Source organism: Haliotis cracherodii, unplaced genomic scaffold (assembly GCF_022045235.1).
Source record: "Haliotis cracherodii isolate W230 unplaced genomic scaffold, xgHalCrac1.p SCAF_1, whole genome shotgun sequence".
Classification (NCBI taxonomy): domain Eukaryota; kingdom Metazoa; phylum Mollusca; class Gastropoda; order Lepetellida; family Haliotidae; genus Haliotis; species Haliotis cracherodii.
In genome coordinates this window covers 45,868,656-45,894,921 of record NW_027266264.1, presented here as the reverse complement: position 1 = coordinate 45,894,921, position 26,266 = coordinate 45,868,656, and the positions used below count along the sequence as shown (strand labels likewise).

Here is a 26,266-nt window from a genome sequence, read left to right as displayed (position 1 = left end):
TCTGGAAATCTGCAGGTATAAATAGTCAGTCTTATCCAAACAAATACATTTAGCCTCAGATGGGATCACGTAAGCCTCTGTGTTTGGGAGGGCTGCAGTTAATGTACAGTTGTGTGTCGTTGATGCCGCTTGATAATCCGGTGTAGAAGCAGCAGCCTGCGCCAGGCCACCCACGTCAATGGACCAAAGCCTGGCCTTCTCGCCATTTGTAAATGATTGCTTATCCTCTCTTTATAACTGTCGACATCCCAAGACACAACAACATATGAAAATACTTCAGGGAGAAAATTATCAAAAGACGGCTGTAGGTTTATTGATGGGGTAACTTTCATGACACCGTAATTCCAGGATGCATTAATATGGGCGACCCATGCGCCAAGTGAGATGTAATGTTGTAGGCTATCAACACTATGTAGACGCCCTGGCTCCTAGATACAGGCTACGATGGAGATACACTTGGGTATTGAGACTATCAACACTATGTAGACGCCCTGACTCCTAGATACAGGCTACGGTGGAGATACACTTGGGTATTGGCTATCAACACTATGTAGACGCCCTGGCTCCTAGACACAGGCTACAGTGGATATACACTTGGGTATTGGCTATCAACACTATGTAGACGCCCTGACTCCTAGATACAGGCTACAGTGGATATACACTTGGGTATTGGCTATCAACACTATGTAGACGCACTGACTCCTAGATACAGGCTACGGTGGAGACACACTTGGGTGTTGGCCATCAACACTGTGTAGACGCCAGTTCAGACAAGGTTATTTTACACTAGTTTTTGCGGGGAGATATCAGACGTAGAGAGTTTATTGAAACCGTCATACTTGGATAACATAATGCACACGAATCAATCGTTCAAGATACAATTATCAATAATTGTTAAGGATTTTCTGGGTTAACTGATGACCACATCTTGTATTTTGTGTGAAGGCACGAAATACGAAGTTTGAAACACTCTGACCTGCGTCCCTCCCTCCGACATCAACAAGAAGCTGTGATCTAAATGAAATATTGTTTACAGTCAGTCCCTCACACATCCACTAATGGGCTGTTAGACTAACATCTAGTCTCACAAATCAACATGTTTTACAGAATAAAAAAGTTGTTAAATTATCTTATATAGCAAAGAAAAGCCAAGAGTCTTTCTTTATGATACTGCAGTAATCTAGACTTGCCAAATATCATAGACGTGCATAGGCTATATTGGATATATTTGTTACAGGGTCGAAGGGGTTGTAAATACGAACATAAACCAACCATTCGAAATCCCATTTGAGGTAAACCTACTGAAGACACGTGTTATCTTTTCTGATCACCTCGGAGGCTCTGCGGGGATAAGCTCCTACCGAATAACAGACGGACTGAAGAGTATTCCGTTGGCTGCCCCTGTGAGGTATATTTAGTGATAATACAACTTTCGTTTTGATGAAGTAACTGGTTAACTGCTATAAACGTAAACATGGACGGGTGACGTCACGCTGAACACCTGCAACCCCGAGGCCCAGAAAACAACAGATTGCTGCCACGTGATTGAAAACGTATGTCAGCAATACACGGGGAAAGCTGTGCGGTATTACATAAAGCAGGGGTACGTTCACTCAGACGTCTCATACTGGCTGCTACCACAAACATCACGCATCTACACTTGACTTCATGTGCACACCCCATACCACACGTCCACCTCACACACCCACATCTCACACATTACTCACTCACACCTCGACCACCCACCAACACGTCACACGCCTATCCACACATAACACTCAAATCTCATACATCGCACGCCCACACACACTACACACGTCAAGCCACATCTCACACACCCATACTTCACACACCCACACCTCACACTCCAATACTTCACACACCCACATCTCATACATCCGTATCACACTCACACACACACCTTCACACACCCACACCTCCCACATCAACACTTCACACACACACACCTCACACACCAACCCTCACACACCCACACCTCACATATCCACACTTCACACACCAACACCTCACACACCCACACTTCACCCACCCACACCTCACACACTCACCCTCACACACCCGAGCCTCACACACTCACACACCCACACCTCACACACCCACACTTCACACACCCACACCTCACCACACACACCCTCACACACCCACACTTCACCCACACACCCTCACCCACCCACACTTCACACACACACCCTTCACGCACCCACACCTCACACACTCACCCTCACACACCCGGGCCTCACACACCCACACTTCACACACACACACACCTCACAAACACACCCTTCACCCACCCACACCTCACACACTCACCCTCACACACCCGAGCCTCACACATCCACATTTCACACACCCACACCTCATATACCCCCCACTTCACACACCCCACACCCACCCACGCCTCACCCACCCACGCTTCATACACCCACACTTCACCCACCCACACTTCACACGCTAACACTTTACACACCCACTTCTCCCACCCACCCACACACATACACATTCCCACCCACCCACACCCACACACCCACACACCCACACACAGACACCCCCACACACCCACACACACACATCCATACCCCCCCCCCCACACACACACACACACACACACACGCACGCACACACATACGCACACACACACATTCAGAAACTGATTTGTAAGGCCGTCCTACCAGGAACTACGATGCAACACCACCCCTGCTCCACACTACACATATATCCAGAGACTGATACAAGCTCGAACTCGTCGCAAGGCAATGTTGCATCAATTGCATCAATATGCTCAGTGAGTATTGACGACGCGTCAGATATCTGAAGCTACTCTCCGTCATCAAGGACAGGTGTTTCAGGGACCTTCAGTCAGCATATTTGTCAAACCTCATCGTCTGGTAAATCGTAGTTGATGAAACTGATGTCATGGATGACGGACTTACTGTCAAGCTACAAGGCGGTGTCTACATCATGTGCAGTATCAAATGTAAGCAGATCGTGTTCAAAGTGCAAACAATACGCCACACTGATCGGACGTAACTGTCGTCTGCTTCTTTCTCTTGGGAAGATCCTGACCTAGGACCGACTCTACTGAACTGGTAATTCCTCACGCAATGAAGCTAATGAGCAGTCGCAACCGTGATGTCTGGGTCCCAGCACGTTGTCACAACATCGTGACAGTCACAGTTATACTCCATCAGTAATTGGGGGCAGTTTGGGGGAGTTTTATACTCTCAAATTTGACATAATTGGATATCAGAGGTCAAGTACTTGTGTGTGACCTCACAAGCGAGAGCATGACACATTACTCCTGAGATTTGTTATTCTATTTACTCCCTGGTGACCCTGACTCTGCCAAATAGGGAAACAGCTGGTTGGCTGCACGTGTGGGGTAGCGGAATCCACATAAACACAAAGTATACGATACAGGGGAGAAGAACCTAACATCTGTCTCCATCCTACTCGACTGATGAGTAAAACATGACGTCTTCCGCTGGTGCCAGTTGTAACTGACCTCTGGGCCAAACCCGCCCTGTCCACAGACAACTGCGACACTGAATATGTACGGTAGGAGATGGGGTAACTATGTAGTTTGAAGCCGCAGTAAGTAATATTCATGCTATATCATGGCGCAGGCGAACCAGTAAGCAAAAATCGGAGCACACGCTAGGCAGGTACCACTCTGTCGGCCGGGTCCCCAGTAGTCGGCTCTCACAACAAGCAAGAGACGCTGCATGGGAATCTCTTCTTCACCAGAATCCCAAAAGGGATAGGAAATCAGTGGAGACAACACACTGGTGATAGCTCCAACACACATGCCAATATCAAGACAAAATAAAGAATTGCTAAATACGTCTTTGTGTCACTATCAATCATTTATTGTGCCCCCTGCGGTGGACATACAAATACATGTATCTCACCCTCCTGACGCCACTATATCACGTCTCGTTTGGTGGCTTGGTGGTGGCTTGGTGGTGGCTTGGTGGCGGTGTGGCGGGTGCTGGTTGGAGGTTTGCTGGGGGCTTGGTGGAGGTTTGCTTGGGGCTTGGTGGAGGTTTGCTGGGGGCTTGGTGGGGGTTTGCTGGAGGTTTGCTGGGGATTTGCTGGAGGTTTGCTGGGGGCTTGTTGGGGGTTTGCTGGGGGCTTGCTGGAGGTTTGCTGGGGGGTTGCTGGAGGTTTGCTGGGGGGTTGCTGGAGGTTTGCTGGGGGGTTGCTGGAGGTCATCTTCCCGAGGCAAGAGAGTTAACTGACTTTAAAAGTCCAGTTTCCACCCTTGCCGAACTAGGCTGGAATTCCTGGGCTCGATCGTAGCGCCACCAGTGGCTATTACGAGTTATGTCCTTTCTATGCCTCTCCAATTGACCAATCAGATTCAACCTCTCGTATCACTTGCATTTGCTTCAAACAAAACGGTGGCGCCCAGTCAAGACGATCGGATCGATAATCAAGATCTATATTGTGATAAAACGAGTCTTACATCGCGAAGTGCATCAAATCTCGTGACCACCTTGATTAAAAACATGAAAAGATTTAGAAAATATCTGTTGACAACGAGTTAGCGGTGCACATGCTTTGCAAATCCTGCAGTCGACCGAAATCTGCATGGCACTTTACGAACCGGATTGGTGGGGTGGTGTTGCTGGGGGGTTGCTGGAGGTTTGCTGGGGGGTTGCTGGGGGTTTCCGGAAGTTTGCTGGGGGGGTTGCTGGAGGTTTGCTGGGGGGTTGCTGGAGGTTTGCTGGAGGTTTGCTGGGGGGGGGGGGGGGGGGGGGTTGCTGGATGTTTTCTGGGGGTTGCTGGAGGTTTGCTGGGGGTTTGCTGGAGGTTTGCTGGGGGGTTGCTGGGGGTTTGCTGTAGATTTTCTGGGGGTTGCTGGGGGTTGCTGGAGGTTTGCTGGAGGTTTGCTGGGGGTTTGCTGGGGGATTCGTTTGGGGTTTGCTGGGGGTTGGCCGGGCTTAGTCTGGGGGGTTTGCTGGAAGTGAATGTGAAAGGTGTACAGATTTTAAAAGAAAGGATAATTACTTAGAAACTGCCAGATAACTTCAAATGTTGTGGGTTCCTGTGGATCATGATGAGTTTGGACGATTCATCATCTGGCATGTGGCCTCAAAACCATGCTTCCTTGAGCAATGCATCGTTTGTATCAATTTTACCTCGTCTTGTTCCACAAGTTCGCTTTACACTGCAAAAATGTGTTTATACATGTTTACTTGTTACTGCGTTTAGTAATGTGTTTGAATCCCAAACTGAATACAAGATGTACTTGTTTAGTCTAAAGTGTTCAGGAATTGTGCTCGAGAAACGGACCGGTATTACCTGACTAAGCAAAAACACCCAATTTTGATTTCAAACATATTAAGAACAAATTGATTCAGTATTCAGTTCAAAGTGTATGGGAACAATACAATTTATAATGTTTTAGAATATATCACTGTATGATGACAGTTGTGTTACTTAATGAAATGTGCTTTTTGTAATGTAGAAATCGATTGAAATGAATGGTGCACACGGCACCCCAAGTTAGCCCTTTTATTTGGTGATGCGAGGCTTGGGGAGTTAGCAACTTTGCATTTACGTCATGTTCATAAATATTTCATCAGGCACTCAAATGGAGCATCTGACGGAATGGCTGTATACAGATGGATGTATTGATTAGCTAGATGAGAAGTGTAAAACAGATCACCATCTAGTATTACAGCTTCATGTTAGCTTTACTTGTGTCTTTTTATGACCTTGCTATGGCGACGAGTTCTGGGAAGTCCCTTAAGAGAAAACAGGCAATCAGACGGCTAATATCTGTGGCTAGGAACTGACTCGATGAAACAGAGAAGTTGACACTGAGGCCCAACAGCGGCATTCCACGAGTTGCCTCCCTTCCAGGAAACAGCAATTCTAAACTGTTGTTATATACTCCCGTTGGTATATTTACCGGTGACATTGTGAAAGAACAATTCCCAAAACATTCTAATACTAAACATTAATTTTTCTGATGTTTTAGTTCTGAATATAAGAGATTAGCGAATCGAGGCGTTGAGCAGTGACCTACTTTTAGCATTTGACTCCTTGTTCAATTAACACCCTTCCCTTGATTAGTTTCACTGATGTACATGTTTGTAAAAAAGATGTAAGCACATTCCGTGTCCTACAACTTTAAAGCTTTTAGTTGCCTAAACATTAGAACAATATTGAGTCCCTGAAATATAATTATATATATATATAAAACAAATGAAGCCCGTGCCAATGCTTAAATTCAGGCTAGGGCTGAGGCAACATTTAGAATGAAAACATACGTTTTACATCGTCGCATAGTTCAGAAATGTATTTAAAAATACTTAAGAACAAATATAACAAATACGTTTATCAAAACATAGATAAAATAGTTATTTTTGTAAATCATGGGGAGGGGGTGGGGGGGGGGGGGGGGGGGTGGGGGGCTTGGTCTGTGTCTATAACACATGCTACATGCTAACACATGTTGTTTTCAGAACTGGTAACTGAATGGAGTCTCAGATTCTCCAGCACAGGTCGTCGAGCAGAACCATGGTAAGCTACAACGGATGGACAGGGGCTTGTGATGACCTGTCTGTCATCAGCAAGCGCATCATTATTTGTTTCAGCCGTCGTCAATCAACGCAGCGACACAACGTAAATAACAGCGTCCCTCATCCGTCCTGGACCTACTGGACCCGCGGTATATAACATCATGAGCGACCACGACCCAGTGGCAGATGGGGCAGTGCACCAAGGTTAGGGTAGGGGGGTCATGGCGAGTTGGTCTCTGGCGAGGGTAGGTATCGCCCATGGTAGGTAATCACATCCTCTATACAGCATGCATTGTAACTATGTAGGAAACCTACTGAACACGTGTCTGAGAACACGCTTCCCGAGGCACGAGCGTCCACTGGTCTATTTATGAAAGTATTAGAAACTAGGCTTTGATACAGGCTAGTGGACGCGCTTGCCTCGGGAAGATGTGTCCACTAGTCTATTTTTCAAAGCATTAGAAACTAGGCTTTGATAAAGGCTAGTGGATGCGCTTGCCTCGGGAAGATGTGTTCACTAGTCTATTTATCAAAGTATTAGAAACTAGGATTTGATACAGCCTCGGGAAGATGCTGAGAACACAAAATCCTCTCCAGGAACATTTACATCCCAGTTTCACAGACACATGATATATGACTGACTTGACGTGGCTGCCATCATGGGTGAGCCTAATAGTGTATAGACAAACTTTATTCTTTATTCTTGCAGCAGATTGGAACAGGGATTAAAACCAACCAGATAGACTGACATTTAGTCTATGAAATCTTTTATTACACAATACCCTTCTTGATTCTAAAAATTAAAAAAAGTAATTTTCCTGATGCTGTTATTCATGTGGAATAGAGCTAGCTCGAGGTGGATGGACTTGGTTTTGTATACGTTTCTCGATTGTGATTTTTTTCATAAAATAAATATATTCCACACTCCGGGTGCAGGACTACCAACCAGACTATTTCACTACATACACAAATACGAATATTGAACATTCCAGTAGAATATGGTGTTGAGAATGTGGCTCACTTGCCTGTATGTCTATGTGGCACGAGTGAACACTGTGCACACATGTGTAGCAATGATTTGTAACCTGAGTGTCATCTTTGGACCATATACGTGAGTTTACTCGTTTTACTCTTATGGCACCTTGCATGTCTTTTCTGACTAATTTAAAGAATCTACCGGAGATCTTAAACGTTCTGATCAATGGGCAAATTATCTGAGTTGAACTTTGGCCTGCAACCAACATCGCCACATCACAATGCATCCGAACCTTTATTGAGAGATAGAGCTCCAGTCACATATTCAATAAACTGTTTATAATAATTGATCATTTCCTGCCTTGTGTATGTGCCTATACCCATGGACATATTCTTGACAGTAATAACTCATTATAGCTGAACATTGACTCGCTTTGAAGCAACCACGTCGAGTTCCAACCTTATGTGTGTTACCGTTTTGCTAAATTCTGATAGTAATTTAAACTCAATATTGTTGAGCCTGTACTCTGAGGCTAGGCAAATAATGTCGAAATAACAGAAACGCACGGAAATAATAATCCCTACTCGTTCCCGTGTTATCCTACCAGAAACATGTATGGACATGACGCCCAGAGTATGGTGAACCATTGTGGACATAATCCGATGGTGCTCACTAGTTCCACGTTTGTCCGAGATTCTAGTGAGGAGAGCAATGAGACTAGGCGATACTGACAGCTGTGTAAATGAAACAGGACGTAGATAATTTTTTTCTGCAAATTCTTTGAGATGGAATTTTTCTGACATGAATGATTTGTTTGATGAATTCACTGTCTTGTGTGGGTGAAGATGTACGTACGGGGCGAGAAGGGGTATGTGGTAGCAAGTATGTATACTTACAGCAATCTATTTTACACAAAATTAGTGACGTAATATTTCGTTTAAAAGTGGTCTTCAAAAATATGTAATCAGCAAGCATATACATTAAGTAAACAACGTGGTTTGGCATTTTACATGCATTAGTTTACATACATAACAACTATATGTATATCCATAATAACGACAAATATAGTCTCGAACTAAGATCTCCAGCGTGTCGAGTCTCAGCGAACCAAGTCTCCGGTATAACTGCATAACACCTTCCTAATACATATTGAAACGCTTACAGCTCAAAGATAGAATGTTATAAGAAGATATTTTCATCATCTTAAGTTGAAGAAGAAGACGATAAAAAGCATCTCTGCATGTGGAGATATGGCGGGGAGCCAGGTGCACTCTGGCTGGTGCGACGTGCCGTGCCGTGCCGTGGATAAGAGAGATCTCATGGAAAAAGATATGTACCCTTTCAAACGGGAAACAAAGACCTCATGTTTAGCAGTGTCTGGGCACATCGCGGTAACAAGTGTCATTCTTGTGTCAAATCCTCCCCGACTTAGAGTCACATCAAGTCGGATATTTGGTCGCCGAGATGAAATACTTTAAAAAGCTGTAACCACAGGGCACTTGACTCAGACGAGCAAAGGGCCACGACCCTCCTTGTGGCGGGGACCGTCAACAGACTAGATCTCGTTTCATGGACTGTGTAAACATACCCTCACGTCTCAGGGATTGTATTTTGGCACTGGGCGAAACAAGCGTCTCCTTCAGAGTGAATCTCCCGTCATAACGTGCACGTATCGATGAAGCCATTAAAGTCCTACAGCTGAGGGCAAACGTGGTAAAGTCTGATCGGTATCAACCGTTTCTCACTGTTGAATATTATTCGGATTAAGGGTTGTTTTCTTTAATCATTTTTTTTCCGCCATCTTTCGAACTAGTTATGGTAGAATATCCAACACAGCCACGGGTCACGTTGTTATGTCATAGTAATATGTCTAATACAGCAACGGTGCATGTTGTTGTATCATAGTAATATGTCTAATACAGCAACGGTGCATGTTGTTGTATCATAGTAATATGTCTAATACAGCAACGGTGCACGTTTTTATGTCATAGTAATATGTCTAATACAGCAACAGTGCACGTTGATGTGTCATAGTAATATGTCTGATACAGCAACGGTGCATGTTGTTGTATCATAGTAATATGTCTAATACAGCAACGGTGCACGTTGTTGTGTCATAGTAATTTGTCTAATACAGCAACGATGCACGTTGTTATGTCATAGTAATATGTCTAATACAGCAACGATGCACGTTGTTGTGTCATAGTACTATGTCTAATACAGCAACGGTGCACGTTGTTATGTCATAGTAATATGTCTAATAACGTCAACGGTGCACGTTGATGTGTCATAGTAATATGTCTAATGCAGCAACGGTGCACGTTGATGTGTCATAGTAATATGTCTAATACAGCAACTGTGCACGTTGTTATGTCATAGTAATATGTCTAATACAGCAACAGTGCACGTTGATGTGTCATAGTAATATGTCTAATACAGCAACGGTGCATGTTGATGTGTCATAGTAATATGTCTAATACAGCAATGGTGCACGTTGATGTGTTATAGTACTATGTCTAATACAGCAACGGTGCACGTTGTTGTATCATAGTAATATGTCTAATACAGCAATGGTGCACGTTGATGTGTCATAGTAATATGTCTAATACAGCAACGGTGCACGTTGATGTGTCATAGTAATATGTCTAATACAGCAACGGTGCATGTTGATGTGTCATAGTAATATGTCTAATACAGCAACGGTGCACGTTGATGTGTCATAGTAATATGTCTAATACAGCAACTGTGCACGTTGTTATGTCATAGTAATATGTCTAATACAGCAACAGTGCACGTTGATGTGTCATAGTAATATGTCTAATACAGCAACGGTGCACGTTGATGTGTCATAGTAATATGTCTAATACAGCAACGGTGCATGTTGTTGTATCATAGTACTATGTCTAATACAGCAATGGTGCACGTTGTTATGTCATAGTAATATGTCTAATACAGCAACGGTGCTCGTTGTTATGTCATGGTAATATGTCCAATACAGCAACGATGCACGTTGTTATGTCATGGTAATATGTCCAATACAGCCACGGTGCAAGTTGTTATGTCATGGTAATATGTCCAATACAGCAACGATGCACGTTGTTATATCATGTTAGTAGGTCCAATACATCAACGATGCTCGTTGTTATGTCATGGTAATATGTTCAATACAGCCACGGTGCACGTTGTTATGTCATGGTAATATGTCCAATACAGCCACGGTGTTCGTTGATATGTCATGGTAATATGTTCAAAAAAGCCACGGTGCTCGTTGTTATGTCATGGTAGTATGTCCAGTACAGTAACGGTGCTCGTTGTTATGTCATAGCAGCATGTCCAATACAGTAACGATGCACGTTGTTATGTCATGGAAGCATGTCCAATACAGCCACGGTGCACGTTGTTATGTCATGGTAGCATGTCCAATACAATAACGATGCACGTTGTTATGTCATGGTAGTATGTCCAGTACAGTAACGATGCACGCTGTCATGTCATAGTAGTATGTGGAATATAGTAACGATGCATGCTGTCATGTCATAGTAGTATGTCCAATACAGTAACGATGCACTTTGTCATGTCATGGTAGTATGTCCAAGACAGTAACGATGCTTGTCCAAAACCAGTCTAAGAAAAGCCAGGACAATCAGTTCTATTTCAGCATGAGACAAACTATTTTTAGGAAAGGACATGCATCGGTATATTCCCACTTAACAACGCTAAATGCATAGATAAAACGGACTTCTACTGCAACCCGCGGCTGAGTTTTAAACTCCGGCCAATTACCTTCGGTAAGCTCTGCTCTGGTCAATAAGGTTCACTCACACCCTCAGACACAAGGCTTACCTGTACAAATAAACACACTAGATAGTAAAGCCAGGATTTATGACAGTCACTTAGACATGCCAGGTAAAGTGGTAAGTCAAGTGGTCATGTCATGCTCGAGGTAGAATATCGATTTGGAATGAGAAGAGGCGACACCCACACCAACCAGTTCGTGGTACACAACACTGAATCCTAATGAATGAGTGAGTGAGTTGAATGCCTCTCTGATCAGCATTTCAGTCTCATTACAGTGAAGCCCGAAGTGACGCGGGTCGAAAACATTTTACCATTGAGGTGAAATACACCAGCAAGGACATTAAACTGATATACAAAGGATTGAGAGAATCTGAGATTCGAAGTTACAACCAGAGGATTCTGGCACGGCTGAGGTAAAGTAGAGAAACAATACACTACATGTCACTGTATCAATGGGAGAAACATAGAGCGCCACTTTAGATTGTATAGGTGGAGATTTATGTTATTGCCTGTTCACTTGCAGAACGACTTGTTGGGGTTTCACATTTTGATAACCACAGAAAGGGGTCAACTAGCATACAGATTAAGGTAATACACCAATATGACCTGGTGACAATTGGAATTATATCTAGCCTACTGGTCGTGATGTCCATTATAAGCTAATGGCATAACGCCATTCCATGCAATGCCAGCTTTTATATTTGATTAATGGTTCCAATAGCACGTGTATGACAAGCTCTAATATACACAGACCTACTTCTCATTACACGAAGTAGGCCAAATTCCAGAATGTCACGTTTTATACATATAGGCCAATCTGGGGATATTTACCTTGGCCGGACATAATTCTCTCTTCTAGATATGAAAGATTTGTCGGTAAACGACAAAAGCGTTCAGCTTGCTGAGGGGATGATGAGGGGCATTGCGAAACGCTCACGGGGGAACCCAATCACGGATACCATTACGGCTATTTGCCTGAGAGATTAGAGTCGTTTGACCCCAAATGACCCTGGTGTGGTCAACGCGCGGACAACGTACAACTGTGGTATATGTGGTCATGTACGGGAACTGGACAACAGGCCTATTGTTCCTGGTTTCATACCACATGATAGTCAAAATTAAAACGGGATGTATGTCAATGACGAGTGCATATTTCTACGCAGGCCTGAGAACAAACAATCTGTATTCGATCCATCGCATTAAGAACATTACTTCAATATGCAACGTCGCGAAATAATTGATAGGAACGTACAGAGCCAGAAATTTGATAGATACGTTTATAAGGCCATATAGCATTAACACCGTATCTATCAAAATTCAACAAATCAAAAGATAAGAGGTAAAAACACACCTGTAGAACACATATTGATTATAGTTCCGATGGAAACCAATCCTATTGCGCAATATATAATTTCCACACCGAAAAAAGCGGAACATACTGACTGTCGACTTTGACAGGTGATAGGCGCATGTGGGACACGCGGACCTCACTGAACACAATAACCATGGTGGCGATAGTACAGCCGTGACACATGACCCTTTTGTTGCTATGCAACTGTTACAACAAGTACATAACCGGAAACATAAATAAAATGTAAACTAAGCGGCAAAAGAAAGTATAGGTTGGCAATTTTTGATTTTCCTAAAAACAGCGATAACTAGTTGAGTGGGTATTGTGAATATGACTGCCCAGGAACAGATACAAAAAAACACTTCACCCGAACGCGCCACCTTTGACGGCGCTCGTGCGGTGACCAAAAAATGGTGAAACAGGTTTCCCGCCTATGGCATAAACTGCACGTGCATGTTAGCTGTATAAATGCGTTCGTCTGCAGGGTATAACCACACGTGATAAAAGCACACAAAAGAAATGCCACGACTGTCACAGGAGCAGAGAGAGAAAGAGCCATCGGTATTGTCGAAATGGGGGCAACACAGGTCCAAATTGCCAGACGGTTTGGTTGTACACCATTGACAGTAGCCAGGCTGATTCAGCGGTACAGGCAGACAGGGGGGACACAGGGCAGGCCTAGAACCGGACGACCCCGAGTGACAACACCACTGGAATGCGGTCAGATACGGCTCATTCACCTGCGAAACAGATTCATAACGGCGACGGCAGCAGCAGCGTTGGGACATCCAATTAGCCAACGTACAGTACTACGACGACTTCGTGCTGCTGGAATCCGAGCGTATCGTCCTTCCCGAGGAATGGTACTGACTGCTAAACTCACTGCCTGAGACTGCGATGGGCGAGGCAGGTTCGACGCTGGCAAGTGAGAAATTGGCGTCGAGTGCTGTTTACTGATGAAAGTGGGTTTAACTTGTTTCGAAATGACGACAGAGAACGAGTTTATCGACGCAGAGGGGAACGTTTGGTTCCGGCGTGTATTCGAGAGGTCCATCCATTCGGTGGAGGAGTGAGTGAGTGAGGTTTTACGCCGTTTTTAGCAATATTCCAGCAATATCACGGCGGGGGACACCAGGAATGGGCTTCACACATTGTACCCATGTCGGGAATCGAACCCGGGTCTTCGGCGTGACGAGCAAACGCTTTAACCACTAGGCTACCCGACCGCCCTCGGCGGAGGAGGTGTCATGGTGTGGGGCGGTATTTGTGGAGATCAGGAGACTGATTTGGTGATTATACAGGGAAATCTGAACGCTGTGCAGTACAGAGGCCAAGTGTTGTGCTTCCGTTCTTACAAAACCAACAGCAGGGGACATTGTTTCAACACGACAATGCCAGACCCCACACTGCAAGACTGACTCGGAACTTTCTAAACCAGCAGAACGTTGACGTTTTGCCCTGGCCTGCCCACTCACCCGATATGAATCCTATTGAAAATGTGTGGGATCATCTTTACACACAGATTAGAGCACACCATCAGCCTCCCGTCAACAGACAAGAAATGCAGCAGTCCCTGAGAAACGAGTGGCAACGGATTCCATTCCACGTCATCAGAAGACTGACGTCATCGATGAGGCGGCGTATGCATTGAGGCAGCTGGACGTCATACACGCTATTGAAGGCAACTGTGCCGACAAGGAACTTGTAGTGTGTCTGACAATTTTTTGGTGACATTTGAAGACAACTTTTGAAAATGAAAGTTCTTACCCCACCATTGTTTACCTTGAGCTTACATTACCTGTGATTGCACAACTTATTCAAACTGTGGTTTATCAATCATTTGTTACCCCTCCCTAGATTATCTTATAATTCACAACAAAACCTCTTCTCGTTATGTTTTAATCGATCATGGAACTCGAGCTATACTTTCTTTTGCCGCCCAATTTCATTGACTAAAATTGACCTCCCCAGAAACCTGACAATGGGACTTTGGGTGAGCTTGGCTCGGGTGCATACAATAAAAGCTGTGCTTTGTTGACAATATCAGATAAACAAGTACAGCTTGTCTCGTGGATGTGATTTGTAACTGGCGGCATTTTATAATGCCTCGACTTTATACAGATAAGAAAATATCGGCGTCGTCTCGTCACGTTAATTCTCACGAAACGTAGGACAAAGCAATAAAGTATTGAGCCTCTTATCAGAACAATATGTCCGTAACACACCATAAATTGTCAGCTTGTCATTTCACATGATTGTGCGCCTTTTTCTATACCTGTAACCATGGGAACACCTGTATGACGATTTTGAACAACTTCTGATGTGCTTCTGTGCTGGTGGTCTGTGTCTGTGGTACTGTGAAGCCGAACCGAAGTTCCTGGCGTACCACAGGCTGGGGATCCTCTCAAGCTCAGTTCCTGAGCCTGAAATGCACCCTTATCCGTATCTGGAGATCTGATCCAAAGATGTGATAGCGTATTTACATTATGTGTTTAACGTGATGACCTGTGGAATCTCAGACTCGTCGCCAACTCCGATATCTATGTTATATTCGTTCTAAATTTCATTCTGCGCATGTCGGCAGACATCAGTCAGCATGCGATTGTGATATTGTTGAAGCCAACGGAGTTCCTTTGCCGCACGGCCGATGATCAGATTCAAAGGACAGGTAAATGCACGCTATAACCAGACACAGATAACGTATCCTCCCGGTGCTCATGACGGCGTGGGGACAAGATCAGAGTTAAAATGATAAGAGATTTTAGTGAAATACTTTGCTGGTATTAGCTGCCAACAAAGAAGGACTGTGATATTGTTCAGATGAAATAAATTACGACATTAATCAAGACCTTTCTACCATTTCAACGCTGAACACAAACACTCCCAACATCATTCCTCAAAAGGGTGAGTAATTCCAGAAATTCGTGGATTCTCAACAACAAAACAATGTTCCCGTGCGAAGAACGGTAGCTTGAAAATGCTCAAAGAAGGGTATCATATTTGCTCGTGTGCGCAGTAGATCCACCAGATTACTTCAACACTCACAAAGGTGATAAATGACGGCCGTAAAGCCATTACAAGCTAACATTTTGACAAATTAGAAGTTTAACTGAAGGGGTATGTTTGACCATGCCAGTGTGGCATAGTTGTTAACCATAGCTACATACAGGGAGCTTTCAGGGCGCAGATAGTGTGAGCTCCAGAATAAATATAATGTCATGTATTGCCGATGGAGACGTCCTGTTCTAAGCAAATAATATACAGCGATATCTGTGTAGGAAGGTACACATCGGTATATTGTCGTTACTGTCCACATCATGGTCCTCTATTTCATCAAGATTTGACTATTGTGCGACAGCGCCTATACCTGAATCTGCAGGCATATTTTAAGCAATGAATGGGGACAAAAGAGATCGGTACAACAGGTTAGTGTCCTGCACTATGGTCTCCTGATTGATGATGATAATGATGGTGTACAGTGTCCAGGTGACGGATGTGAGGACATTGTAGTACGTGCATGGCAGTCGTCAGGTGTTGAGGCTACGGGACCATGATGGTTCTTGTTCTACTTGTCAGTATCTGACACGCGGTCTTCTATACCTTGAAGGTCAGGGTCAGTATCAACGTCTTAAACGACAATGAGATAGGTTCTGCCTCGTATTGTCTGGACTGATGAGATGAAGATTGTATGACGTTTTCACACTTTCCGAAACCGTTTGACACGAATCTGGGCTTGTGAAGGTAAAGTGAGTTGTTCAGATCGGGGACAATTTGTGTGGTACACTAGGGTGATCTATGTGTCCCAAATACGACTTACACTTGGTACAGTGTGAAAGGCACTGCCAGTTGAGAGTATACATGCCTAGTCCCAGTGTTTGTTCAGGCTTATTTATATCGTGAGGTGACATTATCCTGACCCACTTGAAACTTCAAAGGTTTCCACTAACCTCAGCCCCTTACTTCATTGTCAATACTTCATAGGGAATTAACCTGATCCAAGACTTCACGGTTCTGCCTCGCATAGAGCTGGATCCGGTTAGAGGCACGTGCTTCTAATGTCAATCAACCACGGGAGTTTGACACTAGAGGGCGATACTGCGTAGAGGTCACGTGCCGACACCCAAAATGGCGTAAAGTGACAACGGTAGGCATTATTAAGGTGACTACAGCCAACGATAGCACACCTAATTAACGTAAATTGAGACTCTCTCCGTGCTAACGACTGGGCCGGGATAGTATTTGACCGGTACAGAGCTACTGTTTATCTCCGCTGGAGACAGACTATCTCCCCTGACAAAGTCTCTATCTAAAGAGACACTTGAACCATCTAGTGAACAGGGGCATTGTATAATGAAGATGAAAACTGTCTATTGTGGAGACTTGTATTTTATCAGAAGTACTTGATGTCTCGAGGAGTGCCACTTACACCCGACGTCTCAATCGTGATGTTAGCGTGAAACGCCGTGATGTCGGAATAATAGCTGATAACGCTGAACGCATAGAGTGGCGACTTGTATCAAGTGTCTCTACGACAACAAGCCTACCCGGATAAACAACATATTCTGCTCGCAAAGTTGGCGCTTCAGCTTATGAAAATCCAAAAAGACAATGAAAATCGAAACTTTCACGTTAAACAAGATACGAAACAGGCTTGGTGTAAATAGGTTTTTCGTATGAACTGTAAATGTGTCGTGTGAATCGAGTTGATAAGATAGAAGAAAAGCTTCACAGTCCTTCTCCTTGTTGAGGTAGCGTTATGACCCATATTGCAGAGTTACCAGTACAATTTGGGTATTGGTAAAACATAATAATGGGCCTTAATGCAAGTAGCCCTACATGCTGCACCATTCCGTCCAAAAACAGGAATTCGTAGCAATTCAGAAACATATAATTTATTTACCCATGTATCCTTCGACGTGTGTACAGCTACGAATTCCTGTGGTCCAAGTTAAATAATCAAAAGGTGGGTGTCCAAAGATGACTCGTGATGTCACATCCGCTAACTGCGGAAATTGTATGCATTGTGGGATCAACGGGTTTTAGCGGCGCGATGCAAGAAAGGCACTTTGCCTGTCCGTATTCCATTTCAAAATACAACAGTATTTATGTAACATTTTCTTGAATTCTCTACTGAATAAGATCACCCCTCTCTCCTAAATATATTTTGATTATAAACATCGGCGCCGGTCTCCGCGCCATGTAAGCATACTTGGTGTTCATCCTTGTTGCAATATTTTGAGCTCAGTGTTTTGTAGAACAAGCTGTCTACGCTAACAAACATAACTGTGTGGTTTTAACACTCTGCACAAAAAAAACAGGTTCTTTATTCTCTGCGTTTAGTCGCCAACAAACTTGATCGTATTTCAAAGAACATTATTTTGTAAACTTTTAGTTTCTGCCATTCAGACTGGCACCCACTGCATAATGTCTGGCACCTTTATCTTGACAAAGACGCCCAACAGTTTTAGCCGCACAAACGACGTAAACGACCACCTGTAACTGGACACTGCTTGAAAGAGGAAGCAATTGTGTTTATTATTGAGCGCTTTCCACCGGAACAAAGAACGGTGGCGTGGAAACCAGATAAATACACATGCTATATACACGCTGAGTGACAGTTTAGCACACAAAACATTCATATAAAAATATATCCATTTCACTGAAGAGGCGGAAATATGTAAATTCACAAGACAGGAAAAAGTCGACTGACAGCTGGGAAGTCAAAGACAAAGAGAGATGCCAGTACCGTAAATATTCACTGCAGCTGCTTGGCTTTCCCAGGTCAAGGCTTATACCGTAATTGTTCATCTCACCGTACTAACTTGATACCGTATATGAATCTTACCCAATCAGATGTCATGTACATGTGTTACAGACAATTTCTATAATCAGGCAGTGTGTATACTGACTGATTCACTCAGGCAATGTACATACTGACTGAAAGAATGAGACTTGCTTTTATTCAGATTGACTGAGCATCCGTCTAACTAAGTATGAGGTCAAGCAAATGCTTGACACCCAATGACGCGAACACTGTGTGATAATATACGAGGAGTAACTGACAAATTCTGAACCTCACATAGAAAAGAAAGCACATTTTTTCGCAGGGGTCAGTAACTTTGGGAAATTGAGAAACTTGAGGAACGTGCAGTGATCTAGTAGTTGCAGAAATAGGGCTTTACAACAAAAGCCATCCATACATACATGGAGAAGCCCCCTTTGCTATGTCGCCGGAAAGAGGTGTGCAGCGGACAAAAACAGTGACATCCTTGATAGAAGCGACCCCCGTCCTGTAAGGCCTGTCACGTCAGCAACACCAATAATGATCAAGAGAAAGCACGCTATTGTGATGACCGACGGGCGAATGACATTTCATTGGGTTCCAAAGCTTCTTGAATCTGATAAGAAACGAACCAGACCTAACACGCTTCATGATAATCGAGCTCTGTTTGAAGCTGACCCTTTCTTGCAACGATTTTTGACTATGGATGAAACATGGCTTCACCACTTCATGCCTAACAACAATCAAAATGGTGGAAGCATTTGACATAACATCCACGAAGAAGACAAAACTCTCCCACCAGTTGAACGTTTATGACCACCCCCCCCCCCCCCCCACACACACACACACACACACACACACACACCCCGATTCGACGAACTCCCGCGAACTGTACGAATGTTTGGGAATCAAGTAAGATTCATTTAAGAACTTCAAGGAATGATTGAGATTTATCTACGATCATGAAAAAAATCCTATTCGGGGTGATTCGGGATATTCGAGGTCGTAGTGAAATGGAGCAGAAGAGAAAGAGACGCGGGAAGCTGAGAAAAGCCGCGCGTTTCCATCAGGGATACGGCGCCAGTTCACAAATCAGTCACTGCCATGGACATAATCCACGAATGTGCCTTTAAACACCTCAGTACCTACCATATTCACCTGACCTGGCACCGACTTATTTCTGTTTCCAAACATTAAGTAAGCTCTAGCGGGAACCCATTTCAACTCATAGCAATTGTATCATCTACATGAAAGTTTATTTGATTGGTTAACTACCCATATGTGCTTAAATTGGATAATTTGAACCGAGTTTATGTTACTATTATATTACCGTTATATGAAAACGGTTGATATGTAAACAGAACAGGTGTACAATGTTTAACATGATAATGACTATCACAAATACTCAACGAACATGAAACGTTAGGAAGTTCTCCGAAGGTGTTAACCCAAATTGTTATTCACCAAGTCCCTAGATATCACTGGAACCGAAATAAGAAACCTTTAGTTTTCAGTAGAGACTACGGTATGAAGACATGAACGAAAGGAATCCGATAAATACACCATGATATTCAGGTAGGGAAAGGTGACGTGTCAGACATAACTAGAAGTTTATTCTGACAGAGCAAAATACATTTAAAAAGGCTCGATTAATTTGGCACATGCTACAACGCTGACCCTGTGCATTCCAAGACACAAAGGCGGATAACATTTTCAGGAAAGCAGCGGAATGGATTTGCACTTTACACAGAGAGTGCTTAAAAATAATACAGATGATTCCTGCCATGTTGTCATTAACATTTGTTAAAAGAAATCACACGACCCTTAAAGTTGCAAAACACGTTCATAAATATCATAACTGAACCAACCATTCAATAATGCAGGTTCTGACTTTTTTCTGACTCTGTTAGACATATGGGTAGTAAAGGACATGGTGAAGAACTATGTCCGAGACCTACGTTCGCTTTATATTCTTACCTAACCTGGTTACAATATAATAACCGTTCCCCGGAAACACCTGCATAAGAGACGTAGCCTGAAGTATGTACGGAGATTGAGGTGGTGTTGACTTATGTATGGAGTTTGAAGTGGGGTGGTGTTGACTTATGTATGGAGTTTGAAGTGGGGTGGGTATAGAGATTACTGGCTGTATTCACGTGGACTGAGGTGGTGTTGACTTACATGTATGTATGGAGTTTGAAGTGGGGTGGGTATAGAGATTACTGGCTGTATTCACGTGGACTGAGGTGGTGTTGACTTATGTATGGAGTTTGAAGTGGGGTGGGTATAGAGATTACTGGCTGTATTTACGTGGACTGAAGTGGTGTTGACTTATGTATGGAGTTTGAAGTTGGGTGGGTATAGAGATTTCTGGCGGCTGTATTCACGTGGACTGGGGTGGTGTTGACTTATGTATGGAGTTTGAAGTGGGTGGGTATAGAGATTACTGGCTGTATTCACGTGGACTGAGGTGGTGGTGACTTATGTATGAAGTTTGAAGAGGGGTGGTGTTGACTTATGTATGGAGTTTGAAGTTGGGTGGGTATAGAGATTACTGGCTGTATTCACGTGGACTGGGGTGGTGTTGACTTATGTATGGAGTTTGAAGTGGGGTGGGTATAGAGATTACTGGCTGTATTCACGTGGACTGGGGTGGTGTTGACTTATGTATGGAGTTTGAAGTGGGGTGGGTATAGAGATTACTGGCTGTATTCACGTGGACTGAGGTGGTGTTGACTTATGTATGGAGTTTGAAGTTGGTGTGGGTATAGAGATTACTGGCTGTATTCACGTGGACTGAAGTGGTGTTGACTTATGTATGGAGTTTGAAGAGGGGTGGTGTTGACTTATGTATGGAGTTTGAAGTGGGGTGGTGTTGACTTATGTATGGAGTTTGAAGTTGGGTGGGTATAGAGATTACTGGCTGTATTCACGTGGACTGAGGTGGTGTTGACTTATGTATGGAGTTTGAAGAGGGGTGGTGTTGACTTATGTATGGAGTTTGAAGTGGGGTGGTGTTGACTTATGTATGGAGTTTGAAGTTGGGTGGGTATAGAGATTACTGGCTGTATTCACGTGGACTGAAGTGGTGTTGACTTATGTTTGGAGTTTGAAGAGGGGTGGTGTGACATTTATGGAGTTTGAAGTGGGTTAGGGTACTAGGTACTTTGGGGATGTTGGCGGTGAACCTTGAGTAAGCTGTAATCTAAGTCGCGAACAAACACTGGCCATTATAGCACATATACTGGTTGTTCATTGGCCTGAAAGAAGTTTGCTCATGGACCAGACTAACGTCGTGTCTCTGAAATGAACATATTTAACGAATTGAAACAAAGCCAGGTGTTAAATTATCTGAATATACAATAATAAAACGGAGACAAGAGACTTTCTTTATTTTCATAAAACTGTAGTCATATTGGCTTGCCAGGGCTGTATTGAATATATTTGTTTCAGGGTCTGTATGACAGACTACTCATAGACTAGCGAGAGACCATACCTTCGTGATGTCGGTCTCGCCAAGTAAATAGTAAGGTCATATATTAAACAGTAGATGTATTTATACAGAAAGGATTTGTATCTGTTTGTTTGATCACAGACAATGGTCGTTTGGCCTTCCAAGACATGCAAACATGTTTCAATTCATATATCTTCATCAAGCAAGAATTCATGGTTTTCTGAAAGCGAAGTTGACAGTCGTGTTGTTTGTGAGCGGATTTCCATGTGGACTGGATAAATAGTTTCCTGAAGTCATGAATCGTACCCCATACTCTATCGTATATATAATAAGAAAGGCCAATATTCCATAGATATTTTTGTATGAAAGAGTCATTAATGAAAACAATAGAAATTCTTTTTATTATAATAATCGAATGTAAACTATTTCTCGCATTACAAAAGGGATTTCGATGATTATGTGTTCCTGTTCTAAACCGAAAAGAGGTCGCTACGAAGGCATGTCAGTACTACAGGTCTAAATCGTCCTATAAATACAAATGTCATAATATAGACGTTACTGTCCTGATCTGTAAATTACAACACCCCACTTGTGTAAATGACAGGTCTGGTCCCCTAGCCGGTCTGAGTATGGTGAACTCGCAACTCTGATTGCGCGGGGCCGGAACCTCTTGTTCTCAATCTTTCGCTGGAAATGATAAATCCCTGACCTGTACATTCACCTTTCGCCACTGCTGATAAAGTCCCGGCCGGAACATTTAGTGGCCCGCACTACCCCGCGACAGACACAAACTTAAATATTTGTTCATGACAAGCAGGGAAAAAGCTCCCCAACCCCTGAGGGCGGGTGGAGACTAATGACAGCTGTGGGTTAGTGGGTATCGGGAGGGGAGGTCAAGAGGGAGGCGGGGGCGAGCCTGAGGCTGAGGCTGAGGCTGAGACTGAGGTTACTGCAGACAAAAGTAGTACATACTATAACATGTTTCAGAGATTGAGTGATGAACAGTGTGAAGATGTATCAACAAAGACATCGGATAGAAGAACGTCTCAGGTGTGCCTGTATGGCAATATTTAACAAAAACTCAAATTGTCACAAATTGATGTCCTAAGATTAATTGTCTGGATCTAGCAAACCGTGTGTAAGCGAGTGTGAGTAAAATTGTTGCAATGTGAGCATGTAATTACATGTTTAATGCAAATCCAAAATATAGAAACTATCGAGACACATGGCGATGCAATCAGATGTGATCCTGGCTAGCTTTGTAACATGACTGGCGACAGGAATATATTTAACTTTGTGAATATCCTGGGTAAAACTTTACGTACCTACCCAACACAGACTGTAACATCACTTTCGTGTGTACATCTACCATATCTATTTAGTCATGCTGATGGTTGTGTTTGTAAGAACAAACTGACAACCTGTGCCTGGCTCCTAGTACTAAAGCCTACATGAATCTGTCCGGTTGATCCGCTGTTGTATCTCCTTCTTGCAAACGGCAGCCATGTGGTGAAGTGAGGAATATACCGTACACTCGACAACTTATTGGTGTATTATCATAATATCACATGTCTGTACCGGACTCCGCGAGCTGCGCCGTGCCGGTGCTTTATTTAGTCGCAAAGGGCTGACTTAGCCAGTGTCGACTGAACTTTATAACCTGAACTGGCACATCGCTACAACTTGCCAACGGCTTTAGTTAGGTCAGTACAAACCGGTAGGTTTATCCATCATGTCGCCAATATACTGGGGCAATAATTTGATTGCGTAAGAATCTGATATACTTTAAGGGTTCTCAGTTTCAATGAATCAGATTGCAAGGATCGTTTTGAAAATGGTGCTGCAGCCTGCTAAATCTCCTATTTTAGTTCAGAAAATACTCTGATAAATAGGATCGACGAAAAGCGACAAGGTGGCTTATATATTATATATTGATATCGAATCAATTTGTTATGTTGGAAATGTTACTTATGATATATATAACAGTTAATGTTTCTGATGGTGAGGATTAAGTGAAGCTATGGAGTACGATTTATTTCATTATCTATGACAAGTATTCTCCAACCTTACAAGCCTCTACTGTACAACGTTGTCTGTCTTTGGACGATACTAAGTAACCCTTTAACATGGTACTGTCATGACACATTTTAACACTATTTATGCTATCGCCTTTCTAGCGTAGGAGGAGCTACACAACACATGTGTAACACATGACAACCTTAAATCACAACCAAGACACCAATGATATCCCTACAACCACCGGGAAAAAGATACATATATAACTTTATATATGACACAAACTTATTAATTTTTTTAGTCATGACATCTGCTTATATGGACAACCATTGAAAACGTTGTTCTCACCCTATAATGCATGATACATGGACTTAATCTTTTTGTGACAGAGTCCGTCAATTGAGTCCCATTATGAAATCATTCAAACATGACAACTTGGTGGTCATCATGTAGGACGCACCTTCAAGTCTTGATCTGACTACATAACACTACAGCATGACATTGTCATGATGTGAGTCGAGAAGCACAACACCTACCAGAAGGAGAAAACAGCAGACGACAGGGATCTTCATGTTGACGTCCGCTGTCTCAGCTGGTCACTTCAGACATCCGAAGCGATGAGGATTCTTGCTGAAATCCCAGCAGATTCCTGCCCCAAACGGTACTCCTAAACTTCAAGTCCAGTCAAATTTACTACAAGTATCAAACGGCACGCACTATCACTGACTTCTATTTAGGGATCCAAATCCGAAGCAAGTGCATCTACCTATCCGTACCACACAGCAGCGGGAGATTGACTCATTCAAGTCACACTTCCTGGCAACTGACGCCAAAGTTGGAAGAGTTGTCCCAGTTGTCCGTTTTGTATCTACACACGGGCACCTTCACTGTTTCACCCACTCCCTCCTGCCTTCCTCGGCGCTTCTACAACCTCTCTTTCTTTCGCTCCTTCTCTCCCAGGCTGGTTCAACGTGGGCTACCTGCCCCCATACCTGTCCCAGATGGTCGGAGGGACCACCCTACAAACAACGGCTGTCCAATCCGTAGGCAGTCCCAGCAGTTCAGTGTCCCGACCGCACGACCCGCACTCTCCTGCAGTAGTTGTTCCGCGGTCACTCGCCGATAAGCCGTTAGGTTGTACGTTACACTAGCGGGAGAGTCAATGAAGTAGTGTTTCTGAGGCTGCCGAGCCCATCTCCTCGCGGTGACCCACAGTGTTAGGCAGCGGCAAGGGAAGTTTAGGCCATCAGTGAAAACCGTACATACGTCCTTTCTGTTATTGAAACAGATATATTAGGCTTACTGACATAGTTGAACTATCTAGTATCTCCCGAAGAATGCATGAAGAATTACATTTCTCCTTTTTGTAATACATTGATACGACAAACCTACAAGCCACGTGAAGTTTTCAACACGAATGTCCTAAACGGTGACTATTAGACCACATATGTATTAAATATAAGCCGTCATATGTGTCGGAGCTCTAATTCCTCCAACATGCTATGTTCCTCCTCTGTACGTGTAGACCTATTGGACACATGTCCTGCCCATAATCTGATATATTCTGAAGAATCATAAGTGGCTATCGACATGTTATATACACTTATGTGGACTGACTTTACTTTTTTGTGAAGATGGCAAAAAACTTCCTGAGACCTAAGACAAGTTGTTTTAGAACTAAGTATATTATGATGAATATCATTCAACGGGTAAAGAGGATAGCATTAATGATACATTTGTAAGGATGAATATTTGCAATTGATTTATGGACTGATTCTGGTATACATATAAACAGCTTATTACAATGGACTAAGTTCATTTACGAAAACAAGGACTTTATAAGGAAGGAATAAAACTGAACAATTAGAAATTGATTCAAGCGAGGGATAAATATATCGTATGGTGGTTTAATCTATGATTGGCAATCCCTTCTACAGTTTTGTTCAAGCGTATCTTACACACGACGAGGTTGGGCTTTTGTTTTATCGGAAGACTGTTGAGTGAAGCGCGATAACGAGCTATGCTATTACATCTCAAACGCCCAGAATTCAGGCACGGCTGTGAATACGAGCACGTGAAGATTCCATAAGGATTGCGGTCATAAAAAGCAGATGTTTACCACTTGCACTTCAAATTTTAACAGAAATACAAACGTTCATGGAGTTATATTTAAATGAGGGCTATTGCCATGGGTGGTGTTTCATTGTTGGGGACAAACCGCGATGCTGAGCATGTTGCATATGTGTATGCTGGGGAACGACAGGCGGTAATGCTAATCTTGTTACATATGTTAATGTTGGGGAACGACAGGCGGTAATGCTGATCTTGTTGTATATGT

General features: G+C 43.4%; 1 protein-coding gene across 3 annotated transcripts in view; it reads right to left on the bottom strand.

Moving 5' to 3' along the window:
• LOC139478354 (protein madd-4-like) overlaps window positions 1–25,103 on the bottom strand; it is a 47,604-nt gene extending 22,501 nt beyond the window's left edge. For all 3 annotated transcript variants that reach the window (XM_071260800.1, XM_071260794.1, XM_071260807.1), the window contains exon 1: window positions 24,465–25,103. In XM_071260800.1, coding sequence (XP_071116901.1) covers window positions 24,465–24,500 — 36 coding nt within the window. In that variant the 5' untranslated portion in view covers window positions 24,501–25,103. The remainder of the gene's footprint in view (window positions 1–24,464) is intronic.
• Window positions 25,104–26,266: the final 1,163 nt, after the last annotated feature.